The sequence below is a fragment of the Rhinatrema bivittatum genome, chromosome 7, assembly GCF_901001135.1.
Source record: "Rhinatrema bivittatum chromosome 7, aRhiBiv1.1, whole genome shotgun sequence".
Classification (NCBI taxonomy): domain Eukaryota; kingdom Metazoa; phylum Chordata; class Amphibia; order Gymnophiona; family Rhinatrematidae; genus Rhinatrema; species Rhinatrema bivittatum.
Window position 1 is genome coordinate 119,449,307 of NC_042621.1, and position 25,449 is coordinate 119,474,755.

The 25,449-nt window shown below is 44.8% G+C and overlaps 1 protein-coding gene across 5 annotated transcripts in view; it reads left to right on the top strand.

Annotated features, from left to right (window-relative positions):
• Positions 1 to 25,449, top strand: part of GBF1 (golgi brefeldin A resistant guanine nucleotide exchange factor 1) — a 739,811-nt gene that overhangs the window by 624,358 nt on the left and 90,004 nt on the right. For all 5 annotated transcript variants that reach the window (XM_029609015.1, XM_029609018.1, XM_029609019.1 and 2 more), the window contains 3 exons: positions 5,961 to 6,183; positions 20,618 to 20,778; positions 22,921 to 23,152. In XM_029609015.1, the coding sequence (XP_029464875.1) occupies positions 5,961 to 6,183; positions 20,618 to 20,778; positions 22,921 to 23,152 (616 nt within the window). The remainder of the gene's footprint in view (positions 1 to 5,960; positions 6,184 to 20,617; positions 20,779 to 22,920; positions 23,153 to 25,449) is intronic.

A 25,449-nucleotide genomic window follows, 5' to 3' on the forward strand; every position in this document is an offset into this window, starting at 1 on the left:
GGACCTTATATATGGCAACTTCTAGATGTTTAGAATAGCTGAGCTGTTCCCAGCAGCATTTTATTTGGGGTTTAAGTGTCTTAAACTGCCTTACATATAAGTCTAGGTCCTCTAGTGAGAAGACCTAAGGGAATGACTACTCATTATTGGCTGAGCTGACTGGTTCAGTTGTAAGCTGGACCCAGGGAATCCCAAAGTCTGGAATATCATGTCCGAACATGACGAGATACAGGAGCCATGGGAGTACTCCTACTTCTAGTCAGGCCTGTCCAGCCAGAGTCTTCGGTGAGACCTGGATGATGGGATATTTATTTATTTATTTATTTATTTATTTATTTACATACTTTTAATATACCAACTTTCAAGAAAAAAGTCTTATCACACCGGTTTACATCAAACGTAACCTGGGAAAGTTACAAATAACCAGATGAGTAATCAAGATAATTAAGATGTTACAAATAACTGGTGGAGAAATCAAAAATAACTTAAGTAAACCTAGAGAAAAGGTAATTAGAAATTAGCTCCGAAATTAACTTAGCTTAGTTTTCTTAGGAAGGAGCGGGGCTGTCAGGTTAGTAGCTCTGAGCGGAAGAGGGGGAGGGTAGAAAAACTAAGAAGGGGGGGGGGGAGAGGATATGCATAGGTGTAGTGGAGGTGCTTGGGGCTTAATTACAGCGGATATTAAATCGTAATAGCGGCATATACAAGCCTGATAACAGCATGTTACTGAACCGAAGACAGAATCGAAGGTCGGTTTTAATGCCGCCTCGGATTAAGGAAAGGCTTGTTTGAAAAGCCAAGTCTTTAAGTTCTTCCTAAATGTAAGCGGGCATTGTTCCTGATGTAATTCTGTGGGTAGAGTGTTCCAATGATAAGGTCCAGCAGTGGAGAAGGTGCGTTTCATTATGGAGGGGTGGAGCGTGGACTTGGTGGAGGGGACTTGGAGGGTACCTTTATAGGCCTCTCTGGTAGGTCTCATGGAGGAGTGTAGGTGGAGCGGGATTTTTAGCTGGAGTGAGGACTGATTGTGGATGGTCTTGTGGATGATGGTCAGGGACTTTTAAAGGATTCTGTAGTTGATGGGAAGCCAGTGTAGATTCTTGAGAATAGGCGTAATATGTTCTCTTCGACTGGAATTGGTTAGTATCCTTGCGGCTACGTTCTGGAGCATCTGCAAAGGTTTGGTTGAAATTGCAGGGAGGCCAAGGAGTAGTGAGTTGCAGTAGTCTGTTTTTGAGAATAAGGTGGCTTGTAGAACTGTGTGGAAATCGTGAAAGTGCAGGAGTGGTCTTAGCCTTTTCAGGACCTGTAATTTATAGAAGCATTCCTTTGTGGTATTGTTAATGAATTTCTTAAAGTTCAGTCAGTTGTCTAGTATCGTGCCAAGATCTCCCACTTGGGTTGTAGCGGCTGAGGCTGTAGTGAGGTTGTTGAGGTGGGAGCTATGGTCGTTGGGGGAAATGAGGAGGAGTTCAGTTTTGTTGGTGTTTAGGACTAGGTTGAGGCTAGAGAGGAGTAGGTTGATGGAGTGTAAGCAGCTGTTCCAGAATTTGAGGGTTTTTGGGATGGATTCTGTTATGGGGATCAATATCTGAACATCGTCTGCATAAATGAAGTGTGTTTCAGATTTGCGAGGAACTGGCAGAGGGGGTAGCAGATATATGTTAAAGAGGGTGGGAGAGAGGGATGATCCTTGGGGTACTCCATGTGAAGAACTAAAGGGATGGGATTCTTTGTTGCTTATTTTGACCTTGTAGTTTCTATTGCTCAGGAAGGACTTGAACCAGTTGAGGACTGTACCCGCGATGCCAATGTCAGCAAGGCGGTTTATGAGAGTGGAATGATTTACCGTGCCAAACGCAGCTGAAATATCCAGTAGTGCCAGTAGGTATGATTGATCTTTGTCTAAGCCCATGAGGATATTGTCTGTGAGAGAGATAAGGAGGGATTCTGTTTTTAAGGATTTCTGGAATCCGTACTGAGCCGGGTAGAGAATCCTCTGATTATCCTCTAGATAGTCCGAGAGTTGTGAGTTGACCAGTTTCTCCATTAGTTTGGCGATAAAAGGAAGGTTAGCTATGGGGCGGAAGTTCGCTGGATCTACTGGGTCCAGGTTGGGTTTCTTAAGAAGTGGTTTAAGAGAGGCGAGTTTCAGAGGGTCAGGTACTGAGCCTTGTGTTAGGGAGCAGTTTATGATTTCTGCTAGCGGTTTGGAGATAGTGCTTGGGATGGTGAGTAAATGTTTAGTAGGGATGTGGTCTGAGGGGTGCGAGGAGGGTTTCATTTTCTTGAGGACAGATTCAATTTCTAGGGATGATGTGAGTTTGAAGGTATCGAAGTTTGTGTTTAGGCCATTGGAGGGGGGGGTGTAGGGAGGGGGAGGTTGGGTATTTGAGAGAATGAGCGGAGCTAGAAGATTGGAGATTTTTCTTTCGAAGAAAGTTGCCAGTTCGTTAGACTTAGATTGAGCTTTGTCATCTGGGATGGAGGGAAGGGAGGGTTTTGTAAGAGCTGAGACGTATGAGAACAGGGCCTTTGCATCGAAGAGGAAGTTGTGGATTTTGCTGGTGTAGAAATCTCTTTTAGTGCGGAGTATGATGTTCCTGTACAAGTGCATGGTGGCTTTGTAGACTGACAGCGAAGCGGTTGAAGGGTCCTTGCGTCATCTCAGTTCCTTTTTTTCTTAGCTCTTGTTTTAGTTTCTTCAGCTCTGGTGAGAACCATGGTTTTTTGTTTTTAAGAGCCGGGTTGATTTCTTTGGTGGTCATGGGACATAATTTGTTCGCCACTGAGTTAGTGATGCTGAGTCAAGACGTCATAGCAGAGTCTGCGTTAGAGAGATCAAGGTTTTGAAGGTCCTTAGAGAGTTGGGAACTGAGGTCATCCATGGAGCAGGGTTTTCTGAAGTGGATGTATGTTTTGAGGAAGGGGGGGGGTTTGATCTTTCTTTATCGAGAAGTCAGTAGTGATCATCTAATGGTCTGACAAGGGATAGGGGTGCAGGAGGGGGGGGGGATATGAGTGTGACAGTTGAGTTTATGAAAATGAGATCCAGGGTATGGCCAGCTTTGTGAGTGGGATTGTTGATGATTTGATTAAATCCCATTGCCTTGAGGGAGGATAGAAGGGCTTCGCAGTTGGAGGACATTGGAGTTTTGTCTACATGAATGTAGAAGTCCCCTAAGATAATAGCTGGGGAGTCTGCGTTGACTTGTTTGGCAATGAGCTCGATGAGAGGAGAGGGGTCTGATTCAAGGAGCCGGGGGGGGGGGGGGGAGTAGATTAGGCAGATTTGAAGTTGGTTAGATTCGAAGAGGCCAATTTCTAGTTTGGAAGCCGTTTTCAGTGTTTGAGGAGTTAATTTTAGCTTTTTTTGCAGCTAGAAGAATGCCGCCACCTCTTCTTTTTTTTTTTTTTTTGTCTGGGTATTGGGAATATGTCGTAGAGCTGTAGCGGTAGTTGGTTGATGAGGGCTATGTCTGATAAAAAGAGGCTGCATGGGCTTTCTCCAGGCTGGAGAGAACACCTCGCCAGAATTGCTGCCAGTTTACTTTTGGGGTGCACCCTGCTCGTTCAAGGATGGTGGCCTTAACTTTTGCATAGGTGGCCTTTCCATCTGGATTTGTGACCTGGAAGGCAACTTGACTGCTGCTTGTCAGCAAATTACCCAGGTAGATGGTCTAAGTGGACTCTGGCCATCCTGCTAGCCTGGCAGTTCATTCAAAGTTCACTAAGCAACAGTCAGCATTGTCTCCTGGAACCATCTTAAGTATCATGGGAATCAGACAGGTAGGCCAGGCTGTAATAGCTTGCACAACTTGTGCTGTTTGTGTTGAAGTTTGTTGCTGGTCCAAATGCTATTGTAGCACTTGTTGCTGGGTCCACTGGCCATGTATGACTGTCTGCAGCTGCTACAGCCTCTCTATGAGGGCCTACAGTAAGCGCACCATGCTGGATCAGTAAGCGTTTGGGTATAGTAAACACCTTGCTCTCCAAGGTCTACAGCACTTGCACAACAACAGAAAGCGAGAAAAAAAACTCCCCCTCCCCAAAAGAAAAAATCCTAGCTTGTCTGGTTCTGATTCACTAATTACTTCTCTACCTCGACAGGGCTAAGTCCTTTAGCCCGATGAATTAAACTCTTAGGGCTACTGCTGTTGTAGCTAGGCCCAGAAGCCAAAAATTGGTAGCATGAGTCCCTGGTCTATATATACTGGACTGACTAGCAAATCCCACTGCTACCATCATATGTGATAGTGTGGAGTGTGCAAGAGGACAGGAAAACACTTTGGACTCCAGCCTTTCCCACAAAAGGAAATACTTTTATTATTTGCAAAAAGAAAATAACAGCCTGCTCATCTCAACAGTTCTGTCTCAAAAGTAAAATGATCAGACATATACAGTCTTGAGAACTGTCTGCTGCTTTCTCCTCCTATCCTAGGCTAGTGTTTATTCCCCTTTCCAGGGGAACACCCAGTGGGTTTAGTTCCCATGTTGGCTGGGTTTTAAGGTGGACCAAGCTAGATACCCGGTCCTGGTCTTTTAAGTTGTTCCTGGATTTTAAATTGTATACCCCTCTACAATGTGCATAAATCTTGGACTGGACATTTTACACCTGCTCTCTAGCACGCCTAAGTCATGCAAAAGTATGCAAAGTCCTGCTAATTTTCAAAGTTCACTTACATGCGTAAGTCTGCTTTGAAAATTAGGGCTGAAGTCCGTGTATAGAAAGAACATACTGACTTCAGACCTATTTAGGATGTTATAAAATTGTGCTCTCTATTTTCTATTCATCTCCTTTTGCTTATTTCTGCCTGCTGGAGACAGAGATTGCATTACCTCTGCTGGTCTTAGCAGAGAATAAAAAGAAAAAAAAGAAGCTGATTTAAAAAAAAACAACAAAAAACCCTAAAACATACTGTCATTTTTTAATGGTATATCATTCTTTAACCTGTATGTATTTGAAAATGTATAATGTTATGTTATACTTTTATACCACCTTCTTTGAAACAAGTTCAACCCAAAGCAGTTTACATGAAGCTAATACAACAATCAAAAGACATATAAATAATACAGTAAAAAAATATAATACACAAAAATACATCAATAGTTTATAACCGGGATTCTAAAAAGTACCTTACTCTAACTAGGGAGAAGAGCCATAAGATAGCACCTTCCATTTAATGGAAACATTTTTCAGCTGGTTAAGGACTGCAGCTTAATGCTTGAATAAATATGCTTATTACACACTTCTGTGCCTCTTTTTGGCCAAGATCAAATGAGCTAAGGATGGTCTTTTCTTGGCCTTTTGGTTCAGTTTAAGAAACTGTGTAATATGGGGAGGGTTAACCTCCTGCCATGTGACCCCACTGAGGAAATGAAACTGTGGGAAACTGTGAAGATTAAACTCCCATTCCCCAATGAAATTATTGCTGGGGATGGAGGAAGAAGGGAACAATGAAATCTGTCTCCAGCAGAGGGAGGGGAGTGTTCCTCGGTGAATCTGTCTTTGGAGGAGTCGTACTCCTCCAAAAAAAAAAAAAAAAAAAAAGCCTGTCTCCCCATAGCTACCTGGCACACCCCTCTGGCTTCAAACATTTTAAAAACCTGCAGGTCATCTGTGCTGATCTCATTTACAAGATCTGCACAAGATCTGGCCTGCAAATTTTGAAAAAGTTTATGGTTCCAGCATTGGAAACTAGTTGCAATGATATGCTGATTTGAATGTGTTCTGGCAAGCTGGTGCTTAAGGTTAACAACCCCTGCTCTAGGCAGTAGTAATTGGTGTTAAATTGTTAGAAAGTTCAGATTGACTGGCTGTATGTCTCATCTTCCAATATCCCTTGAAAAAATGGGTAGCATTTTGCAAGTGATAGAAAGGAAATCACATTAGGAATTTGAAATGGAGCATTTTCCCTTTATTGTGCACAGGTGTTTATTGCTATGATTTTTCTGCACAGGTTCTTTTATCTCTGCGAATCTTGTTAATGATGAAGCCCAGCGTGTTGTCCAGGGTGAGCCGCCAGGTTGCTTTTGGTTTGCATGAGCTGCTGAAGACCAATGCTGCCAACATCCACTCCAATGGTGACTGGTACACTCTCTTCTCCCTGCTGGAGTGCATTGGTGCAGGGGTGAAGCCGCCTCCTGCCCTGCAGGTGACAACCAGGGCTGATAATGATGCAGGTAAAATAGACAACTAGAGACAGTGGTTAGGAAATTTGATGCCTTAGTGCAAGATAAGCAGCTGTTTTTTTCAGGCTTTGGAATTAAAGTGAAGGCCAGTGCAAGCAAACAAAGCTAAAAGAGTCCATTAGTAAGATTAAAAAGGAAGCACCTGCTGTAATATCTAGTGTCTGCACCATATTGCCTTTCCCAGTTGTCACCTTTTGCTGCCTAGTATTATATTTAAGAAAGAGACATCTAGGATGAGTGACTGTCCGTTATTAATGAGGGAAGATTGAACCTGCTTTCAAGTCTCTTGACACTTAATCACAATGAGGTTGACATTTAGAGGTTTTGTTCAGCTAGTTTTTATTTTATTTTGATTTATATTCTGCCTTTTGGCACTTCAAAGCAGATTACATTCAGGTAGGTATTTTCGAGTCAGCCAAACAAAACCCAAAATGTGAATATGTTCCCCCATTTCCTGGCTAAATTTAGTCTGGGAAATTCATTGTCTACAAAATTTACCCAGGTACAAAGCAGGAAATCTGGACATATTCTTGGGGCACAATTTCGCTTTGTCTGGGTAGTGCTGAGGATCACCATGCCCAGACAGAGGTAGCCAGATAAATCAGGTCAACAAATACCTGTCCTAAATTTATCTGGATAACTTTATCCAGGAATATTCAGTGGATCACGAATTTTGGTAAGTTCCGCTGAATTTATGGTTGAAGTTATCTGGGTAACGTTTTCATTCACTGGCTTACTCAACATGGAACTTTGTACCTTTCAGTTGTACCACCTGCTGCTGTTCACTGCCCCATCCCACTGAATGACAGTCAATTTCTGTAGCTGAGTTGAAGACCCTTTAACCTTTGAACTTCTTCTTTCATTCACAATGTATTTTAGCTTTGCCATTTCACCCCTTACCCCATCCAAAGTGAATAGTAGTCCATTTCTCCAGTAATGAGATCTTCAGCCATTTAACTCCTATTCACAGCATGTTTCAGATTTAAGTCTTCCCTGTATGTCCATATTTTAATTTAATCAGTATCTTAACTTGCCACAAACTGGTCTGAATTTTTCAATAGACAAACTAGGCCTGTGCATAGGGTGGCAAAAGTTTGGGGGCAGCAGGCTGGCTGAAAGTTTGCTTCCTTCCAGCTGTGCTGACTCTCACTCTGCAGAGAATAGCCCTTCCTAATCCAGTCCCTCCAACCCCAGGCAGCATGCAGGGTACAGGAGGGGAGAAGATGAGACTTAGAAAAGGGGGTTTATTTTGGAGAAGTTAGGAGGGGATTATTGGGGGTGAGGAAAGTTATTGGGATCAGCTGGAGGCATGTTGGATGTACGGTTTGTGTATATGAGAGAAAAGAAGCTGGTGCTGGGGGGAAGGGGCTATGCCAGATTGGTGTGAGGTTAGAGCGGAGACACAAGGGATAGCAGGCCAGGAACATAGTAGGATACCTGCCTCCTCCCCCTCACCCTAACTGCAGTTTAGATTCTCTGTCACTTGATCTTGGAATTTATCCCCCAGATCCTAGAACATCTGCCTCTCCTTTCTCCCCAAAACCTGTAACTTTCCTCCCCACGCTAAACCCTTGAATTAACTCTCCTCTTCCTTGATCATCTGCATCTCCCATCCTAACCAACCCCAGTCCCCTCTACCTCTCATTCCCAGTCCTCGCACCTTCTTGTCATCCCATTTCAGGTCTTCCTCCCTTCCTCTCCCTATCATTGATCCTCTCCTCTCCCCATACCTAAAATTTCCTCCCTGTACTGTTTCTTGAGAACCATTTTCCTCACCCAGTTAAAAGAAAATAAATTATACAGACACAACCATGATTGAAGAATGGCTGTATTTTAGAATGTAACATAAAAGATGAAAATGTTTGCTTTAGAATTTTCAAATTTTTGCCACATAATCTACTGCTGAGCTACTGCTGGAAATGTGGGGCTGAGCCTTAGGCATTCTACACACTGCTATCTGGCAGAGGCGACAACACCAATAGTGCCTAGGGGTGGCAAAATCCTAAATCAGTCACTGGCCACAAACACATCTGTTCCTTCCCACACTGTTTTTCAACTTTCTTCTCCCATAAAGGATAGTAACCAAGCCACCCAGAGAAGTAACTTTGCCAGGTTTGTTTGCTGAGAATATCTTGCAGACGTATTACCTTCAGAAAAGGGATTTTCTTGTAATGAGACAGAAATCTCTTATCACAAAAGAGCCATGAGCATGTGAAAAATTGATCACCTCTTCAATAAACAATGTCCAGGATCAAAATGTGCTATTAACTGACTTATCTTTCTTACTGATCTCTTGGTCAGTCCTGCAAAAGAACCAGATGTTGAGTACAAATATTGAATATTCACATTATTCAGATTTTTATCTGTATTTCCAGAATTTCAGAAGTTATTTTTCTGAACAGGTGAGATTTAATCACAAGTAGCTTCCCTGGCAAAATCTTTCTTACAGAAGCAATAAGTGGATCAGCAGTTGTAAATAGTGAAACCAAGATGTCGGACTGCTGGAACCATTATTCCTTTTTTTGTATAGTTCCATTCTGAGATTCTCTTCTTCCCCAAGGACAAGCAGGATGGTAGTCCTCACACATGGGTGACATCATCAGATGGAGCCCGGCATGGAAACTTTTGTCAAAGTTTCTAGAAACTTTGATAGACACACTGAGCATGCCTACCATGCTACTAGCCACTCATCCACGCAGGGTCCTTCTTCAGTCTCTCTCTTTCCACGGAGCTGAAGCCTTGTGGTCTTGGAGCTCGCACTTCTTTCTTTCAAGTTTTTCATCTTCCAGCATTGCGTCGGGTCCCTCTGCATTTCGCAGCTTCCTCTCTTCTCAGCTCGGTAAGATTTTTGAATACTGCGGTCGATCACAGACTGTGTCGCCTCCCAATGGCTGCCAGCCATTGACCGCACGCCGTATTCTTTTTGTTATGGCATTATCCGGTTTTCGCCAATGCCCCCAGTGCCCCTGGACTAATTCCATCACAAATCCCCACGAGGTCTGTGTTCTTTGCCTGGGAGCATTGCATGATGTCTATGGTTGCGATCTTTGTGCCCAGGTGACCCCCCAAGGGTAGTCGTGCACGGTTAGACAAGATAGAAAAGTTGTTCAGTTCCAAGAAATCAGATCTGTCGTCAGCATCCGGGACTTCTACTTCACCGGGGAAGGAAGTCCCAGCATCAACCCCCTCGGTGTCTCCTCCGCTGCCGTTCTTCGATCCCGAGGTAGCAGGGGACCGAGCACGTTCAGTGTCTTCCTGATGTAGGTCAAGCTCTTTTCCATCACCGTTGGTTCTGGGTAAAGACTGAGGAGAGCACCAGGAGAAGTCGAGGAAGCATCAACACTGCTCATCTTCCTCCAGGTCGGACCACGGGAAGGTTTCGACCGCATTGGTTCCTCCCCCGAAGCAGTTTCATGCAGAGGAAGTGATTCCCATCGGTCCTTCCAAGGACAATTGGAGGCCTCCACCAGTGCCGGTGGAGGGTTCCATGTTACCCCGTTATATGGGGGATTGCTCTGATTCTGCTGCTGCTTCCTCAGGCCGTTCTTTCCTTGGCGACTTTTGAGGAGGAGTTAAAGAGGTACATGTGATTGGTGCTCGGCCGGGCCCTGCAGGCCATCAAGCCTCCAGTTCCACCAGGACCACCACCACCGTAAGAACTGACTCCAACGGTGCTTGTGCCTCTCCTGGAGCCGATGTATTGCTGTTGCAGCTATCTCCAATGCCCCAAGCCCCTTCATAGTCAAGGGGATCATCGCTGCTGCTGCCGCCAGTGGTTCCCATTCCGGTGAGCGATTCAATGGACGAGGAAGGGCCATCGGGATCAACGGCGCCTCACCTGAGCACGATACCCTGACAATCTTCGATCTCCTGGGGCCCTCAGGACCAATACCTTCAGTACCATCATTGCCCCTGGCACTTCCAAAGGCGGTGGATCCATCAGTGTCCATGCAGCCCCAAATCCTCCCAGTGCCTTCGATTCCACCTTCGATTCCACTGGGGCCCGCCCGGCCTCCTGGCTCGACACTTAAGGTGCAGATGGGTGCTCTACACCCTGCATCTACGGATGTTCAAAGCAAAGGGGAGGCCCCCTATGATCCCTGGGAAGGGGAGGTATCTTTATCCTCTACGGAGTTATTGGAGGATTTACCTTCGGAGCCCTCTCCACCTGAGGAGAGGTGGAAATCCCCCTCCCCCCTCCCCCCCCCCCGGGGGATCTTTCCTTTGCTGGGTTCGTTAAGGCCATGGCAAAGTCAGCGCCTTTCCAATTTCTAACGGAGCAGGATTCTCGACACAAGATGTTGGAGGACCTGCAGGTTCTGGATGCTCCTAAGGAGGTGTGGTGGCTGTCCCAATCCATGACATCTTTAAGGAGCTGTAGCCCGACTCTGGGAGCACCCCATCTCCATTCCTCCTGTGAATTGCAAGACAGACATAGTCTATCAGGTCCAGCCTACCACCGGTTTTCAATGTCGGCAGCTCCCTCACCAATCAGTGGTGGTGGAATCAGTCCTAATGAAGGCAAAGATGCTTTGCACTCATACCTCAGCCGCCCCCCCCCCCCCCCCCCCCCGGGCCACTATATGGGTCAGAACTCCAAGGAACCTCTGGAAACGAGCCCAAGAGTTGGGGGAGGAATTTCAGAAGGTTGTGCAGCAAGGCCTGGAATGTGATAAACATGAGGTCCACTCTGCATACGACGTGTTGAAGACGGTTATGAGAATTGCCGCAGCAAGCATTGGGTCTCACTGTATGGCTTGCTTGCACACCTCCGATATTCGCCCCAAGGTCCAGGACCGTCTGGCAGATCTGCCTTGTACGAATGAAAACCTGTTCAGGAACAAAATTAAAGAGGTGGTGGCACAAGTGAAGGACTATCATGAAACCCTTCAACAGTTGTTAGCCAGTACTTCAGACACCCAGCCTCCCAGCAAAAATCCTCCTAGACTGTATCCGAGGCGGCCTTTTTACCGACCACGCAAGTACTACCCGCCAGCCTCTAGATCAAGGCCTCAGATGCCTCCAGCAAAACCAAGGGCGCAACAATCTCGTACAACCCGTCTGACTCCGGTCCTGCTCAAAACCCCATTGTGGGATTTTGACTGGTGGCCAGTCTCCCCTGCCCCATGGTGTCGATCTCCCAGTGGAGGGCCGCCTGCAGTTATTCGCAGACCGATGGATTTCAATTACATTGGATCTCTGGGTCCTGTCCATCGTACAGCAAGGGTACAAATAGCATTTCCAGTGAGTTCCACTCCACTGTCCTCTGCGTCCACAATTGAAAAAAGTAGGGAACCAACAGGTGTTTCGAATAGAGCTCTCCACTTTCTTAATGGCTCAAGCAGTTTAATCAATCTCGCCACACCAGCAAGGGGACAGGTTCTACTCAGGTATTTCCTGATTCCCAAGCAAACTGGTGGCCTTCGCCCCATTCTGGATCTGAGGGCGTTGAACTAGTTTCTGGTCAGAGAGAAGTTCAAAATGGTCTCGTTGGGCATTTTGATTCCCCTCCTCAAGGTGGGAGACTGGCTCTGCTCCCTTGATCTCAAAGACGCATATGCCCATATCCCCATTTCTCTGGGTGATCGGAGGTATCTTTGGTTCCTGGTAGAGGGGGAACACTACCAATACTGCATGCTGCCCTTCGGCCTAGCATCCACGCCACATGTTTTCACCAAATGCCTGGCAGTAGTGGGGGGCCTATCTTCAGAGGCAAGGGGTTCATGTCTTCCCTTACCTCTACAATTGGGTTATCAAGAGCGACTCTAGGCAGGGGGTGCTGCATTCCCTGCAAGTCACAATCCGTGTCTTGGAAAATCTGGGATTTCTTATCAACTATCCAAAATCCCATCTCCAGCCCTCATTACAACTGGACTTCATCGGGGCCCCGGCTGGACACCGTTCAAAAGAAGGCCTTTCTGCTTTGAGACAGGGTGGAGACTCTTGCTGGGGTAGTCTCCAGTTGCTCCCATGTCTCAGCATACCAGTTCATATGACTTCTGGGTCATATGGCGGCGGTGGTGTACATTATGCCATTTGCTCGGCTTCACATGCACAGGGCTCAGTGGACATTACACTCCCAGTGGTGTCAAGCCACCCAGGATCTTCGGGCTTGTGTCCTGATCACCTCTCCCCTTCAGCAATCCCTCGTGTATTGGGCAAACCCATCCAATCTGGAACAGGGGATGCCCTTCTGGAGCCCACAGCCCCAGATTGTCTTCACCACCGACGCATCTCACACGAGTTGGGGAGCCCATGTGGTGGACCTCCACACTCAGTCTTTGGTCCTTGCAGGAGACACAGTCCCAGATAAACTTCCTGGAATTATGGGAGATCTGGTACGTCCTGAAGGCATTCAGGGAGCACCTGCACAACAAGGTGGTCCTAGTTCAGACCGACAGTCAGATGGCGATATGGTATCTGAACAATCAGGGTCGAACATCCTCTGTCAGAAAGTAGTCCAGATCTTGTTGGGGACCCTCGAGAGCAGCATTTTTCTCCGGGCGGTGTATCTCCCCGGGATGGACAACGTCCTAGCAGACTCCTTGAGTTAGGCTTTCTGACCTCACAAGTGGTCCCTCAATCGAGGTAGTGAACTACATCTTTCGCTGGTGGAGGACCCCAGCCATGAACCTGTTTGCTTCCCCAGAAAACAACAAAGTGAATCGATTCTGCTCCCTGGGCCAGGCAAGCAGAGGATTGGTGTCTGATGCCTTTTCACTTCACTGGGGCGCCCCAGTCTACTGTACGCTTATCCTCCCCTTCCACTGATTTCAAAAACACACCAAAAGCTCCAACAGGACTGAGGCACCATGATCCTGGTCGCATCTTTTTGGCCTCACCAGGTCTGGTTCCCATTTCTATGGGAGCTGGCCTCGCACCCTCCGATTCGGTTGGGGACTGCTCCGGACCTGATCTCTCAGGACCAGGGCAGGCTCTGCCACCCCAACCTCCAAGCCCTGTCTCTCATGGCTTGGATGTTGACCAGGTTGATGGTACATGCTCTGGGCCTTTCGGAAGGCATATCTCGAGTCCTCTTGGAGTCCAGAAAGCCCTCCACAAGAAAATCTTACAATCTCAAGTGAAAGCGGTTTTCAGCTTGGTGGGTGGGGCATGGTCTAGATCCCTTCTCTTGTTCCTGACCAGAGCTTTTGGACTAACTATTGCACCTCTCAGAGTCTGGTCTGCAAACCACTTCGGTGAGGGTTCACCTTAATGCCATCGGAGCATACCATCAGGGGAGAGATGGTGCCTCCATTTCCACTCATTCGCTTGTAGGGCGCTTCATGAGGGGCTTGTTGCAACTTAAGCCTCCCACTCGGACTTCAGCAGTCTCCTGGGACCTCACCATAGTCCTGTTCCAGCTCATGAAAGCTCCATTTGAGCCCTTGAGCTCTTGTGACCTGAAGTACCTATCTTGGAAAGTCATCTACTTAGTAGTAGTTACTTCAACGCACAGGGTCAGTGAGCTGCAAGCTCTGGTGTCGTACCACCCTTGTACCAAATTTTGTCATAAGGTGGTCCTACAAATGCATCTGACATTCCTCCCTAAGGTGCTCTCGGAGTTCCATCTCAATCAGTCAATTGTCCTGTCTTCCTTTTTTCCAAGGCCGCACGCTCACCAAGATGAGTGAGCACTGCATACCCTGGATCAGTGGTTCTCAACTTTTTTCTGTCGGGACACACCTGACAGAAGGTTCTCACATGCATGACACACTGACCCATGATCGTCACGGGGCTAGATGTAAAAGTACATTTTGCATCCACGGGAACCCCCCCCTGACCCACAATAAAGGATGTAAAGCAGAATTATGACATTCCCCATACAACTCACCCTACAAAAAAGATGTTCTGGTGTCATCTCAGTAACAGCAACTCAAACCCATACTTCCAGGCTCAATAGCCCTGCTTATGAAAAGACAGCAGTTTACCACCAATGCATGTCCTCTTGAGAAAACACAACAAATAAGACTGATACAAACGCTTACATGCTAGTAAAATATCTCATCTCGGTAACAGACACAGAACCGACCTAACATACTCCCAGGATCTGTAGTAATGCACATAAACTAATCCGCACACAGTTACACCTGTATTATGGAATACACTCAAACAGGAGCAACCATATCTATGAAAAGGCAAAACAAATATTAAATCAGGCCCTAAAAACCAATACACCTCTTATTAGGAAAACAGAACTAGCAAGCAGCTATAGATCCCCACTCAGAAATAATTGTAAAACTATACTAATAAGCAGAATAAATGTTTCAAAACAGCTATGAACAGAATAACATCCAACAATTAAAAATTCATAAAAACTATTAAACATTCTCCAAATACCAATAAAATATTTCAAAAAAGCAGACATCGCATAATATTAAATAATTAAAATGGCAGTCAATCAAGAAAAATAAACTTAAAAAGCCACCTTTACTTACCCTCTCCAGCAGCTCTCCTACTCCCCTTCCATGCAGGCCGTGGCACACACCAGAAGCAGCAGTAGAAGCTAAGCTCTATACTCATGGTCCTCTTCCTTAGTGCCCATGTTTCTCACACACACACCATACCAGTCATGCCCCCATGACCAGTTTCTGTCTCTCACACACCAATCATCTCCTAAACAGTCTTTGACACACACACACTAGTCACCTTCCTGAACAGTTTCTCTCATGCCATACACACACACACACAGGCTTCCCACTCCCGTGTTCTACTTACATATATGGGCTTCTCACTCTCATAATCACTTTCTGTCACACACACACACACACACACACACACACACTCACCAGTCTCTCACTCCCATGCTTGTTCTCTCCACATGCACAGGCTTCTCATTCCCATAATCACTTTTTCTCTCACACACACACACACACCAGTCACCTGACCTCTCTCATGCATACACACACACACACACACACACAGGCTTCCATGTTCTCTTTCAGATATACAGGCTTCTCCCTCCCATGCTGTGTCTCACACACCCCCAGGTTTCTCACACCCATGCTCACTCTCTTCACATGCACAGGCTTCTCATTCCCATAATCACTTTCTCTGTTACACACCAGTCTCTTTCTCTCACACACACTGTCACCTTACCAACCAGTCTATCTCGTTCATGCATGTACACACACACAGGCTTCCCACTACCATGCTCTCTCTCACATAATCAAGCTTCTCACTCCCATGCTTTCTTTCACACACACACACACCACAACACCAGGCTTCTTACGCCTATGCTTTCTCACATACCCAGATTTCTCACTTCCATGCCTTTTCTCTCTCTCACACACACACATCAGTCACCTCCCTGACTAATGTCTCACACTCTCACATACACATCAGTCATCTCCCTGAGCAGTCACTTTCATTATCTCTCACATATACACACACTTCAGCTCTCTGACCAGTTTCTCTCAATCACACACATGCTCTCAATCGCACACAGGCTAGCTGGCTGCTTCTTTCTTTCTCTCACTCACTTCCTCTTCCCCCCCCCCCCCCCGAGCACAAATGGTAGCTTCAGCAGCCGCCTCCTCCAGCCCCCGCAGGCCAAGAAAGAAGAATCCCATCAGCCGCGGGAGGCTCATGCTACTGTCTCTTTTCCCGATTACTGGCTGCTTCGATTGCTCGGGGGCCGATGCTGTTGCCGCCGCTGCTATTTTTCCACGCGGAACGGCTCTTTCTCCTTCCTGCGCACCACGTATCACTTCCTGTTCCGGGGCACGGGGGGGGGGGGGGGGGCGCGGGAAGAAGTAAAGGTCAGCCGCAGGTGCCACTATTTCTTCTACCACCGCTGCCTTTCCCTCTGGGCTTGAACGTACTGATAGCCCGGTGGCAACGGCAGCAGGTAAGGAAGAGCAGCGGGAGAGACTGGGAGCACGCGACACACCTGCCGGTGCTTGGCGACACACTGGTGTGTTGTGACACACGGTTGAGAAGCACTGCCCTGGATTGTAAAAGGGCTGTGGCCTTTTATGTGGAATGGATGGCTCCTCACTGCCTGTCCACTCAAACGTTTGTATCCTTCGACAAAAACAGGTTGGGGGTTGCAGTTTCTAAGCAGAACTTATCCCATTGACTAGCAGGCTGTATTTTCTTCTGCTATGCTCAAGCAGGCTTGCAGCTTTTGAAGGTCACTCATTCCGTTCGAGCCATGTCAGTTTCGGTGGCTCACTTGCGTGCCGTCCCTATTCACGAGATTTGTAGGGCGGCAACCTGGAGTTCCCTCCACATGTTAGCCTCTCGTTATTGTCTAGATAAGGAAGGCCAACGTGACAGTCATTTTGGATAGTCAATCCTCCATAATCTGTTTCAGCCATGAAACCCCAGTTCTTCCTACCGTGGGCCCTGTCCTTGGGTGCAGGCCTGCTCCCCTAGTTATCGCAGCTCTAGTTGTTGTGCACATTGGCACCTGTTCTGTGCTACACATGTTGGGAACAGCCTGGAGCTACATAATCATTCATATGTGAGTACTACCATCCTGCTTGTCCTTGGAGAAAGCAGAGTTGCTTATCTGTAACAGGTGTTCTCCAAGGACAGCAGGATGTTAAGTTTCTTTTGTTTTATTGTTTTATTTTTTGTGAACTCATGTTATAAGACTGAAGAGGGACCCCGCATGGATGTCATAGTTAGTGGCATGTGTCTGTCAAAGTTTTCCGTGCGGGCTCCATCTGATGATGTCACCCATGTGTGAGGACTGACATCCTGTGTCCTTGGAGAACACCTGTTAAAGGTAAGCAACTCTGCTTTCTTCTGTAGCAGATTTGTAAACTTTATTTTTTACCTCTGGTATGATATGGGGCAATTTTCTCAAAGCTGGGTAGTTTCTCTTTGAGAATTCACTAAAGGTATATATGTTCAAAAGTTTCCATGTACTTTGCCTCTATATTTGCAAATGGAGTGATGTGAAAGAAAAAGCAAGTGTACACTGGAATATTTAATTTATTTATTTGTTTGCTTTTATATACCGACATTCGTTGGGGTACATCACATCGGTTCACATTATAACAGGGTAATAGTATGACAGGGGGTCGTACTATTTATACATTGTAACATTAACTTATACATAGTAACATTTATACATTGGAACATAGAAACATTAATTTATACAAAGTGATATAGTTTTCTTCCCTGACCAAGTTATACCCTTGAGAGCTGTGGGACAATATTCAGGCAAAAAATCTAGTTAACTCCATAGGTAGGCAGCTATATTCCTTGTGAAAATTGCCTTGGCCTCAGCAGGTCTTCCGAACCTAGTTCAAGGTGTGCTGCTACTGCTACTACAGCAGCCATTCTGGGCCCAGGTTGGAAAGAATTGCTAGAGCCTAGGCTTGACTGAGAAATGCTACTACTGCAGCCTAGCCCAGGCCAAGGAAATCTGTTTTGGCTGGGCCTGAGCACAAGAGAGCTGCCATTTTACTTTGGCCAGGTCCAGGCTGAGGAGAACTGCAGCCAGGCTGGCCTAGACCAAGAAGAACTGCCCATGCTGGACTGGGCCAAAGAGCTGCCACTGTAGGACCTGGGCTGAGGAAAGCTGCCTCTGCTGAAAGTCGGGCCAGGCAGTGTCCAGGCTGAAGGGAACTTCTGCCATCATTGCTGGGCCAAGCTTTTGAAAAAAACGAAGAAAAGTTAGAAAGAAGTCACTGGAGGTGGGTGAAGCATCTTGAGCAGGGAGAGAGCACCTGTGGTAGGGAAGAAGCCAGGATTGGAAGAGATTGAGGAGGAGAAGAGGGCAAGCAACCAAAGGAAACTAGAGGAAGAAGCTGAAGAGAGGGGAAGTGGGGAGGCAAGATCGAGAAAATTATCCTGAGAAAGGGGAGACCATATACTAAAATAAATAAGAATGGGAAGCATTTTGCAGAGAGACTCTCATGTATCACAGGTGGGATTGGCTGGAGGATACTGTGCCCGAAGGGCCGGGATTACTGCTGCCTCTCCTCACACTACTTGATGTCATCAGATGGTGCCTGGTGAACCCATTTAAACAACGAGGCAGCGGTGTGCAGTGGGAGCATTTTGCGGAGAGACTCAGCCTGTACTGCAGATGGGATAGGCTGGAGGAGGGAGTGCCTGAAGGGCTGGGATTACCGATGCCTCTCCCTGCACCCTGTGATGTCATCAACTGTCGCCTGGTGAACCCAATAAAACAAAGAGGCAGCAGCACATAGAAGCCACGCACCAGAGGGGCACATCCCTTCTTGAAAATTTGGAAGGCATTCCTTTGAAGGCCCATGGGAGGAAAAGGAAAAGCCAAAGGGCCTATGGATTCTCACTTGGTTTGTAGAGTGAGTCAAACTACAATATGTTCAGTTCCAAATATTTTTTTCTTCTGGTCCTTCAGTCAGTCCAGGCCACAATCAGCTTCCTCTATCTCTGGATCTCCTGAAGCCAGTCTACAGGCCTCAGTTAATCAGATCCAGGAGTGAGTTCCTCCTTAGTTGGCAGGATGGAACCAAGACGTTCTCAGGCTGTTCCAGCTGTGAGCAATGTTTATGCTTCTGAGGTAGGTTCCTTATTAACTGTTCCTCCTCAGTTGGAAGTTTTAGGATCAGAGTCAGTTAAACCTGAAAACATGACACTTGCTGATGTTTAGAGAGTTGTCATCAAAATGGAGAAATCACTGTCCCAGTCAAAAGCCCAATTTGGAAAGTTATCTGGTGAAACTTAAGACAACACTTGAAGATCATACAATGCGACTGACTAACTTAGAGTCAACAGTTTTGTCTTTAAATATTCAGATTACTTCTATGCAAACTATTGAGGCCTTTTTTATAAAGTATATTCTAAATATATATAAACAGCTTTAAAATTTAGAAAATATGAGTTAAAAAGAAATGTTCTTACATTTTCCAATCTCTAGGTTATCCACATTTGAATTATTTAAAAAATATAGCAGAGAAATATTATGTATTCCTGTTGATAGAGATTTTGATATCTAAAATATATTATGACCCCATTTTAGAAGGAAGGGTGAGAATCAGTAGGATGTAATGAAGATACTACAAGAGGATAGTTCTAATTTGACCTTTTTAGAAGCTTCCATTGACAATATACCAACCAGAGCTACCCTTCTGATATCTGTCAGCTTAGAACAGGATAAAAATATTTTAAAAACAAGGATTTCTTTTTTTGTAGCAAAAAGTCCAAGTTTTTCCCAATGTTGCTAGAAGCACCCAATTAAGGAGGAAGCAGTTTTACAACTAAAGCAGAGAGTTTTGTAGCTCTAGGAGCAGTATTTTTCCTAAAATTCCCTTGTAAGTGCTTGATTACATATCAGAGGAATAAGTTTATTTTTACTCATCCTGCTCATTTGGAGACATTTTTGTCAGATAAGGAGGACTGACTAGAGGTCTGGGATTAGAATTGAAAATTGAGAGGAACAGCTGATATTAAGTATTGTATTCTCTCCGTATTGTGTATTTCATATTTTTCTTTTTTTTTTTTTCTTTTTTTTTATAATGCTTCCCAAGTTAATAATAGGGACTTAATTTATTGGAATACTGTGATTAATTCTTGAATACTTATAGGTTAATTTGTCTGTAGTATTCTAATATGTTTGCTTGTTAACTTCATTGGTATGTGAGATTAAACTTAAAATATAAATTATAAAAAAAAAATAGGAATAATGCAAAATAAGCAAATAATTAGCAAATTTTAGTGCAAAGAAATAATGAAAAGACAAAGAAAAGCAAAAAAAAAATGTACTAAAAATAAAATTCCTTTGTTCCCAAAGTTTTCTAAGTATTTTTCCACCCCATGTCTGTGTTCAGATACAGAAAGATAGAAATTAATGTAAGAATAATTTTCAAAGCCATTGATACACATAGATTGAAAATTACTGAAATTAGGTGTGGCATTCCCCTGTGCATGCACTTTCAGCTGCATTAAGGAGCGGCATTCCAGGAGTATGTTCTGGGCAGGATTGGAAAATAGGACACCGGTGCCAAAATCTACAGCAAGGTTCACAGTGAAAGGACACGCACACTTTCTCTTTGAAACTGGCAATAAAGTAAAAAGCGCCAGCAGATTTTATTCCAAGGTGCACAGTCTGAAACTTGTCCTCAGTGTAGATATTTTCCTTACACAAGTTGTTTAGTATGTTTTATAAATAGTATTCTATTTAGGAAGAATAATCCAGGTTGTGCAGTTTATGGCTATGTAGTAATTTCTTTGGTTTTAAAATTTCCTAGACCTTAATTTTCCCTGCTGGATGTTAAATTGTGTAGAGATCTCCTAAAGCAAAAATGAAATAAAAGAAAAACAACAAAACTAAAGCTCTGTCGTATGAAAAAAGGCAAACACTTAAATCTGTGGATTTCTCAATCATAAAATAGTCTGCATATAATTATCCAGCATTTCTATTCTCAGTCTGCACAGCCTCCCCTCATCTGACTCTACTATTTCTTGGTGGTGTTTGTTCCAGGTGCACAGTCTGACAGTGAAATCTCCTCCTACCATCCAAGTGAAGTGAGCCTGGATCGTGGCTACACCTCAGATTCAGAGGTGTACACCGATCATAGCAAACAAACCAAGATGCACCGATCAGTGACTGATGTGGATATAGTGAATAGTGAATGGCTAGTGGTAAGTGAGACACAAAGCTGCTTTGCTGCCACATACTTCAGATGTCCTCTGGATTCATTTCTGTGCATTGTCCGAGAAGGTGACAAAAACAAATCCCCATAGTTGTCGAAGCTGTTTAATTCAGCACTAGAGTTCCAACAAACTGCTACTGAGCAGTACTGTTAGATGAGAGAACAGCAGCTATGCTTACAGAGAGGCATACTGCAAAAAAGTACTAAAAGCTTCCCCATCACCCACATAACTCTATCTCCCGAACTGTAGTATCCCCTGCTGTTTCAGTGTCAGTCCCTGCCTTGCAGCAGTTTCTTAATAGTATTCCAGCACTAGTGTGCAAATTTGACTCTGCCAGAACCCTAGTGCTGTCCTACAGCATCCCCTACTGTTCTGCTATAAGCACCTTACTTGACTCTGTTCATAAACCTCCTCTTTACCTAGAATACTATCTGTTCCAGTCTTGAGCTCTAGCACAATTCTGTTAGTGTAAATTTTCTATGACCTACAACGCTTTCTCTTATTCAAGTCTTAAGCACTACATTCCTAGATAAAAACTTCCTAGATAAAAACTTTAAATTGTGTGGTGTGTGATTTCCCCATATGTACAAGTAGACGTTATGACTCCAAAGCACATTGCTTTTGCAAACAAGCGGACCAATACAGAAAGAAGCGCGGGAGAGCCAGCAAGCACCAGCTCTCCCGACGTGTGCACAGGCTAGTGTTCTGGGTGCGAGATTCAGTATCGGCCCGCATGCAAATGAGGGCCCGTGGTAAAAGGAGGCGCTAGGGACACTAGCGCGTCCCTAGTGCCTCCTTTTTGACAGAAGCAGCAGCTGTCAGCGGGTTTGACAGCAGACGCTCAATTTTACCAGCATCTGTTCTCAAACCCACTGACAGCCACGGGTTCGTAAAATGGACACTGGCAAAATTGAGCATCCATCTTCCAATCCGCGGGCAGATTTTTTATTTTTATTTTAAATTTTTTGTTTTTTTATTTTTGGGGCCTCCGATTTAATATCGCTATGATATTAAGTCGGAGGGTGTACAGAAAAGCATTTTTTTCTGCTTTTCTGTACACTTTCCCTGTGCCGGCCGAAATTCACTTCTGCCTTTGGGCAGGCGTTAATTTCTGAAAGTAAAATGTGCGGCTTCGATGCACATTTTACTTTCTATATCGTGCGGGAATAACTAATAGGGCCATCAACATGCATTTGCATGTTGTGGGCGCTATTAGTTTCGGGGGGGGGTTGGCCTTGCGTTTTTGACATGCTATTACCCCTTACTGTATAAGGGGTAAAAATAGCATGTCGAAAACGCACGGCCAACCCCCCCCCCCCCCCCCCGAAACTAATAGCGCCCACAACATGCAAATGCATGTTGATGGCCCTATTAGTTATTTCCGCACGATATAGAAAGTAAAATGTGCATCGAAGCCGCACATTTTACTTTCAGAAATTAACGCCTGCCCAAAGGCAGAAGTGAATTTCAGCCGGCACAGAGAAAGTGTACAGAAAAGCAGAAAAAATTGCTTTTCTGTACACCCTCCGACTTAATATCATAGCGATATTAAATCGGAGGCCCCAAAAATAAAAAAACAATAAAAAATTAAAATTAAAATAAATCTGCCGGCGGCCCGCAGATTGGAAGATGGATGCTCAATTTTGCCGGCGTCCATTTTCCGAACCCGTGGCTGTCAGTGGGTTTGAGAACAGACGCCGGTAAAATTGAGCGTCGGCTGTCAAACCCGCTGACAGCTGCCGCTTCTGTCAAAAAGGAGGCACTAGGGACGCACTAGTGTCCCTAGCGCCTCCTTTTACCATGGGCTCTCATTTACATGCGGGCTGATACTGAATCTCGCGCCCAGAACACTGGCCTTCGACGCGCTATTACCCCTTACTGTATAAGGGGTAAAAATAGCGTGTCGAAAACGCACAGCCAAACGCAGGCTAACAGTGCGCTCTGCCGGAACGCACCTTACTGTATTGGCCCGAAGGTTATTATAACCCTACATTCAGTGTTGTATGACTGTTTAAGTTCCATTGCTCCAGCCTAGATTTAGTTTCTGGATTATCTCTCCCTATGATAGTGTTTAGATGATCCTTTCACCGTTTGTCAAGTTATGTTCTTACCCATGTCTCCGCCTTTCAGGTTGGGAAGGAAGATATTGATATATCCAAGCCCATGGTCATGAATTCCAGGCCAGTGAATCAGTACAGCCTAACTGTAGGGCTGGACCTAGGGCCACATGATACCAAATCCCTCATGAAGTGTGTTGAATCATTGTCCTTCATTGTGAGAGATGCTGCCCATGTAACACCAGAGAATTTTGAGCTTTGTGTGAAAGCAATTCGCATCTTTGTTGAGGCAAGCCTGAATGGAGGTGAGTATCCAGTTCCCCTAACTTTGCTTTTTGGGTGAAATTCCAACAGTGTACACATGGGAAAGGAATGAAGGGTTTGTGCTGTATTTAGAGCACATGTGGCCTCAAATATTATACATGGGCATTTAATTTTTCTTATTTTAGTGCTGTATGGGAAGGCAAAGTGTACAGGTAGTTGTGCTATCTGATTTGGATTATATAGATACTGCAGCTAATTGTGTCCAACAGATAAATGATCAAACAAATTTCACTAAAGCCACCAAATGCTCATGTAAATAAAGTTGTTAAAAAGAAAATACTTATTCTTAGCAAAAAAGGACCATCATAATAAGCACGACTAGTATCAAAACCTTTGTTGCTTTGTTTAATCATCGGTCCACAGTCTCACTTTCTTCAATTTTTGAAATGCAAATAAAAAGTCTTTAACCAATTTTTTGAATCACTTATCTTATCAATAAAGTGCCTTGTGCAGATCCTTCATTTCTTGAAATTGCTGCTGTCCCATTAATATTCACCTGACATGCATGTTTTGAATTTCTGCATCAGAGATATCATTATTTGATCTCTTCACATTTTTTTCTGTAGAAAAAGCAAATTGTCAAAATATATTACATAATCGCTATTCAGCTCAATAAGCAAAGTCACACACATCTACCGTCTGAGGATCAGAGAACAAGGTAAGCTGCCAAGTTCAAATCCCACTTTAGCGGAAATGCCCTTCGGCACCCCAGTTATATACGTCGCCTAACCTGTGTGGAAGGTAACTTCATAAATCACTAAATTTCTTAAGCACTGCCAAGAGGCCAAGAGGCAGTGCTTAAAGCCTTACGAGGCTTCCAATTCCCGCCGGCACCGGCTCCCTCGATGGTGGCACCGCTCCTCTAGCACCTCGATACGCTCATCAGTGCCTTATCGACTCTTCTGCCACCGGACATCCTGGCATTGAGTCATCCATCGAGGCCTCCGCAGGTCCCGATTCCAGTACCGGATTCTTCGGAGGAGGAAGGATTGATTCCTGGCCACGTCCCTCCACGGGAACCGTCGATGCCAGAGCCCATGCCAGGGCCGTCGGGGCTACCGGTACCCAAGCGCACCTCATCTGCCCTGATGCCCTCAATGCCGGCACCGATTAAGAACATGCCATACTGGGTCAGACCAAGGGTCCATCAAGCCCAGCATCCTGTTTCCAACAGTGGCCAATCCAGGCCATAAGGACCTGGCAAGTACCCAAAAACTAAGTCTATTCCATGCTACTGTTGCTAGTAATGATATAGAAAAAAGCCTTAATAGATGATACGACCGAATAAACTTCAAAGAAAACACGTATTCATCAAAAATAACACTATATATTATTTTGTTTTATGGGCCCATCATATAAACCCCAACTGTTGATATCTTTTAGAGCATTAATTGTGCTCCATCGATAGCTCACAGGGGTGCAGTTTTAATCATAGGTCCAATTTTTTGAGGATTTTTTTTAAAGCATTTCAAAAAGATTTTTTTAAAAAGTGCACTACTTCCCTTAGTCATGGAGATGAATTCATGCCCAACACGGTACCATGTTTCGCAAAGCTGCTGCTTCAGGGGCTGGAATCAAGATGTTTCAGAGTCCACAAATATTCTCTTTTCTTTTCAGTCCCGTAATTATTTTGTTGAGTAAATGCAACTGCTGATTTCTTCAAAAGCGCATTATTACCAGTCACAAACTCACCGAGTTTGTGCTAGTAATAGCAGTGGCTATTTTCTAAGTCAACTTAATTAATAACAGGTAATGGACTTCTCCTCCAAGAACTTATCCAATCCTTTTTTAAACACAGCTACACTAACTGCACTAACCACATCCTCTGGCAACAAATTACAAAATTTAATTGTGCATTGAGTGAAAAAGAACTTTCTCCGATTAGTTTTAAATGTGCCACATGCTAACTTCATGGAGTGCCCCCTAGTCTTTCTATTATCCGAAAGAGTAAATAACTGATTCATATTAACCCCTTCTAGACCTCTCATGAGTTTAAGCACCTCTATCATATCCCCCCTCAGCCATCTCTTCTCCAAGCTGAAAAGTCCTAACCTCTTTAGTCTTTCCTCATAGGGAAGCTGTTCCATTCCCTTTATCATTTTGGTCGCCCTTCTCTGTACCTTCTCCATTGCAACTATATCTTTTTTGAGATGCGGCGACCAGAATTGTACACAGTATTCAAGGTGTGGTCTCACCATGGAGCGATACAAAGGCATTATGACATTTTCCATTTTATTCAACATTCCCTTTCTAATAATTCCCAACATTCTGTTTGCTT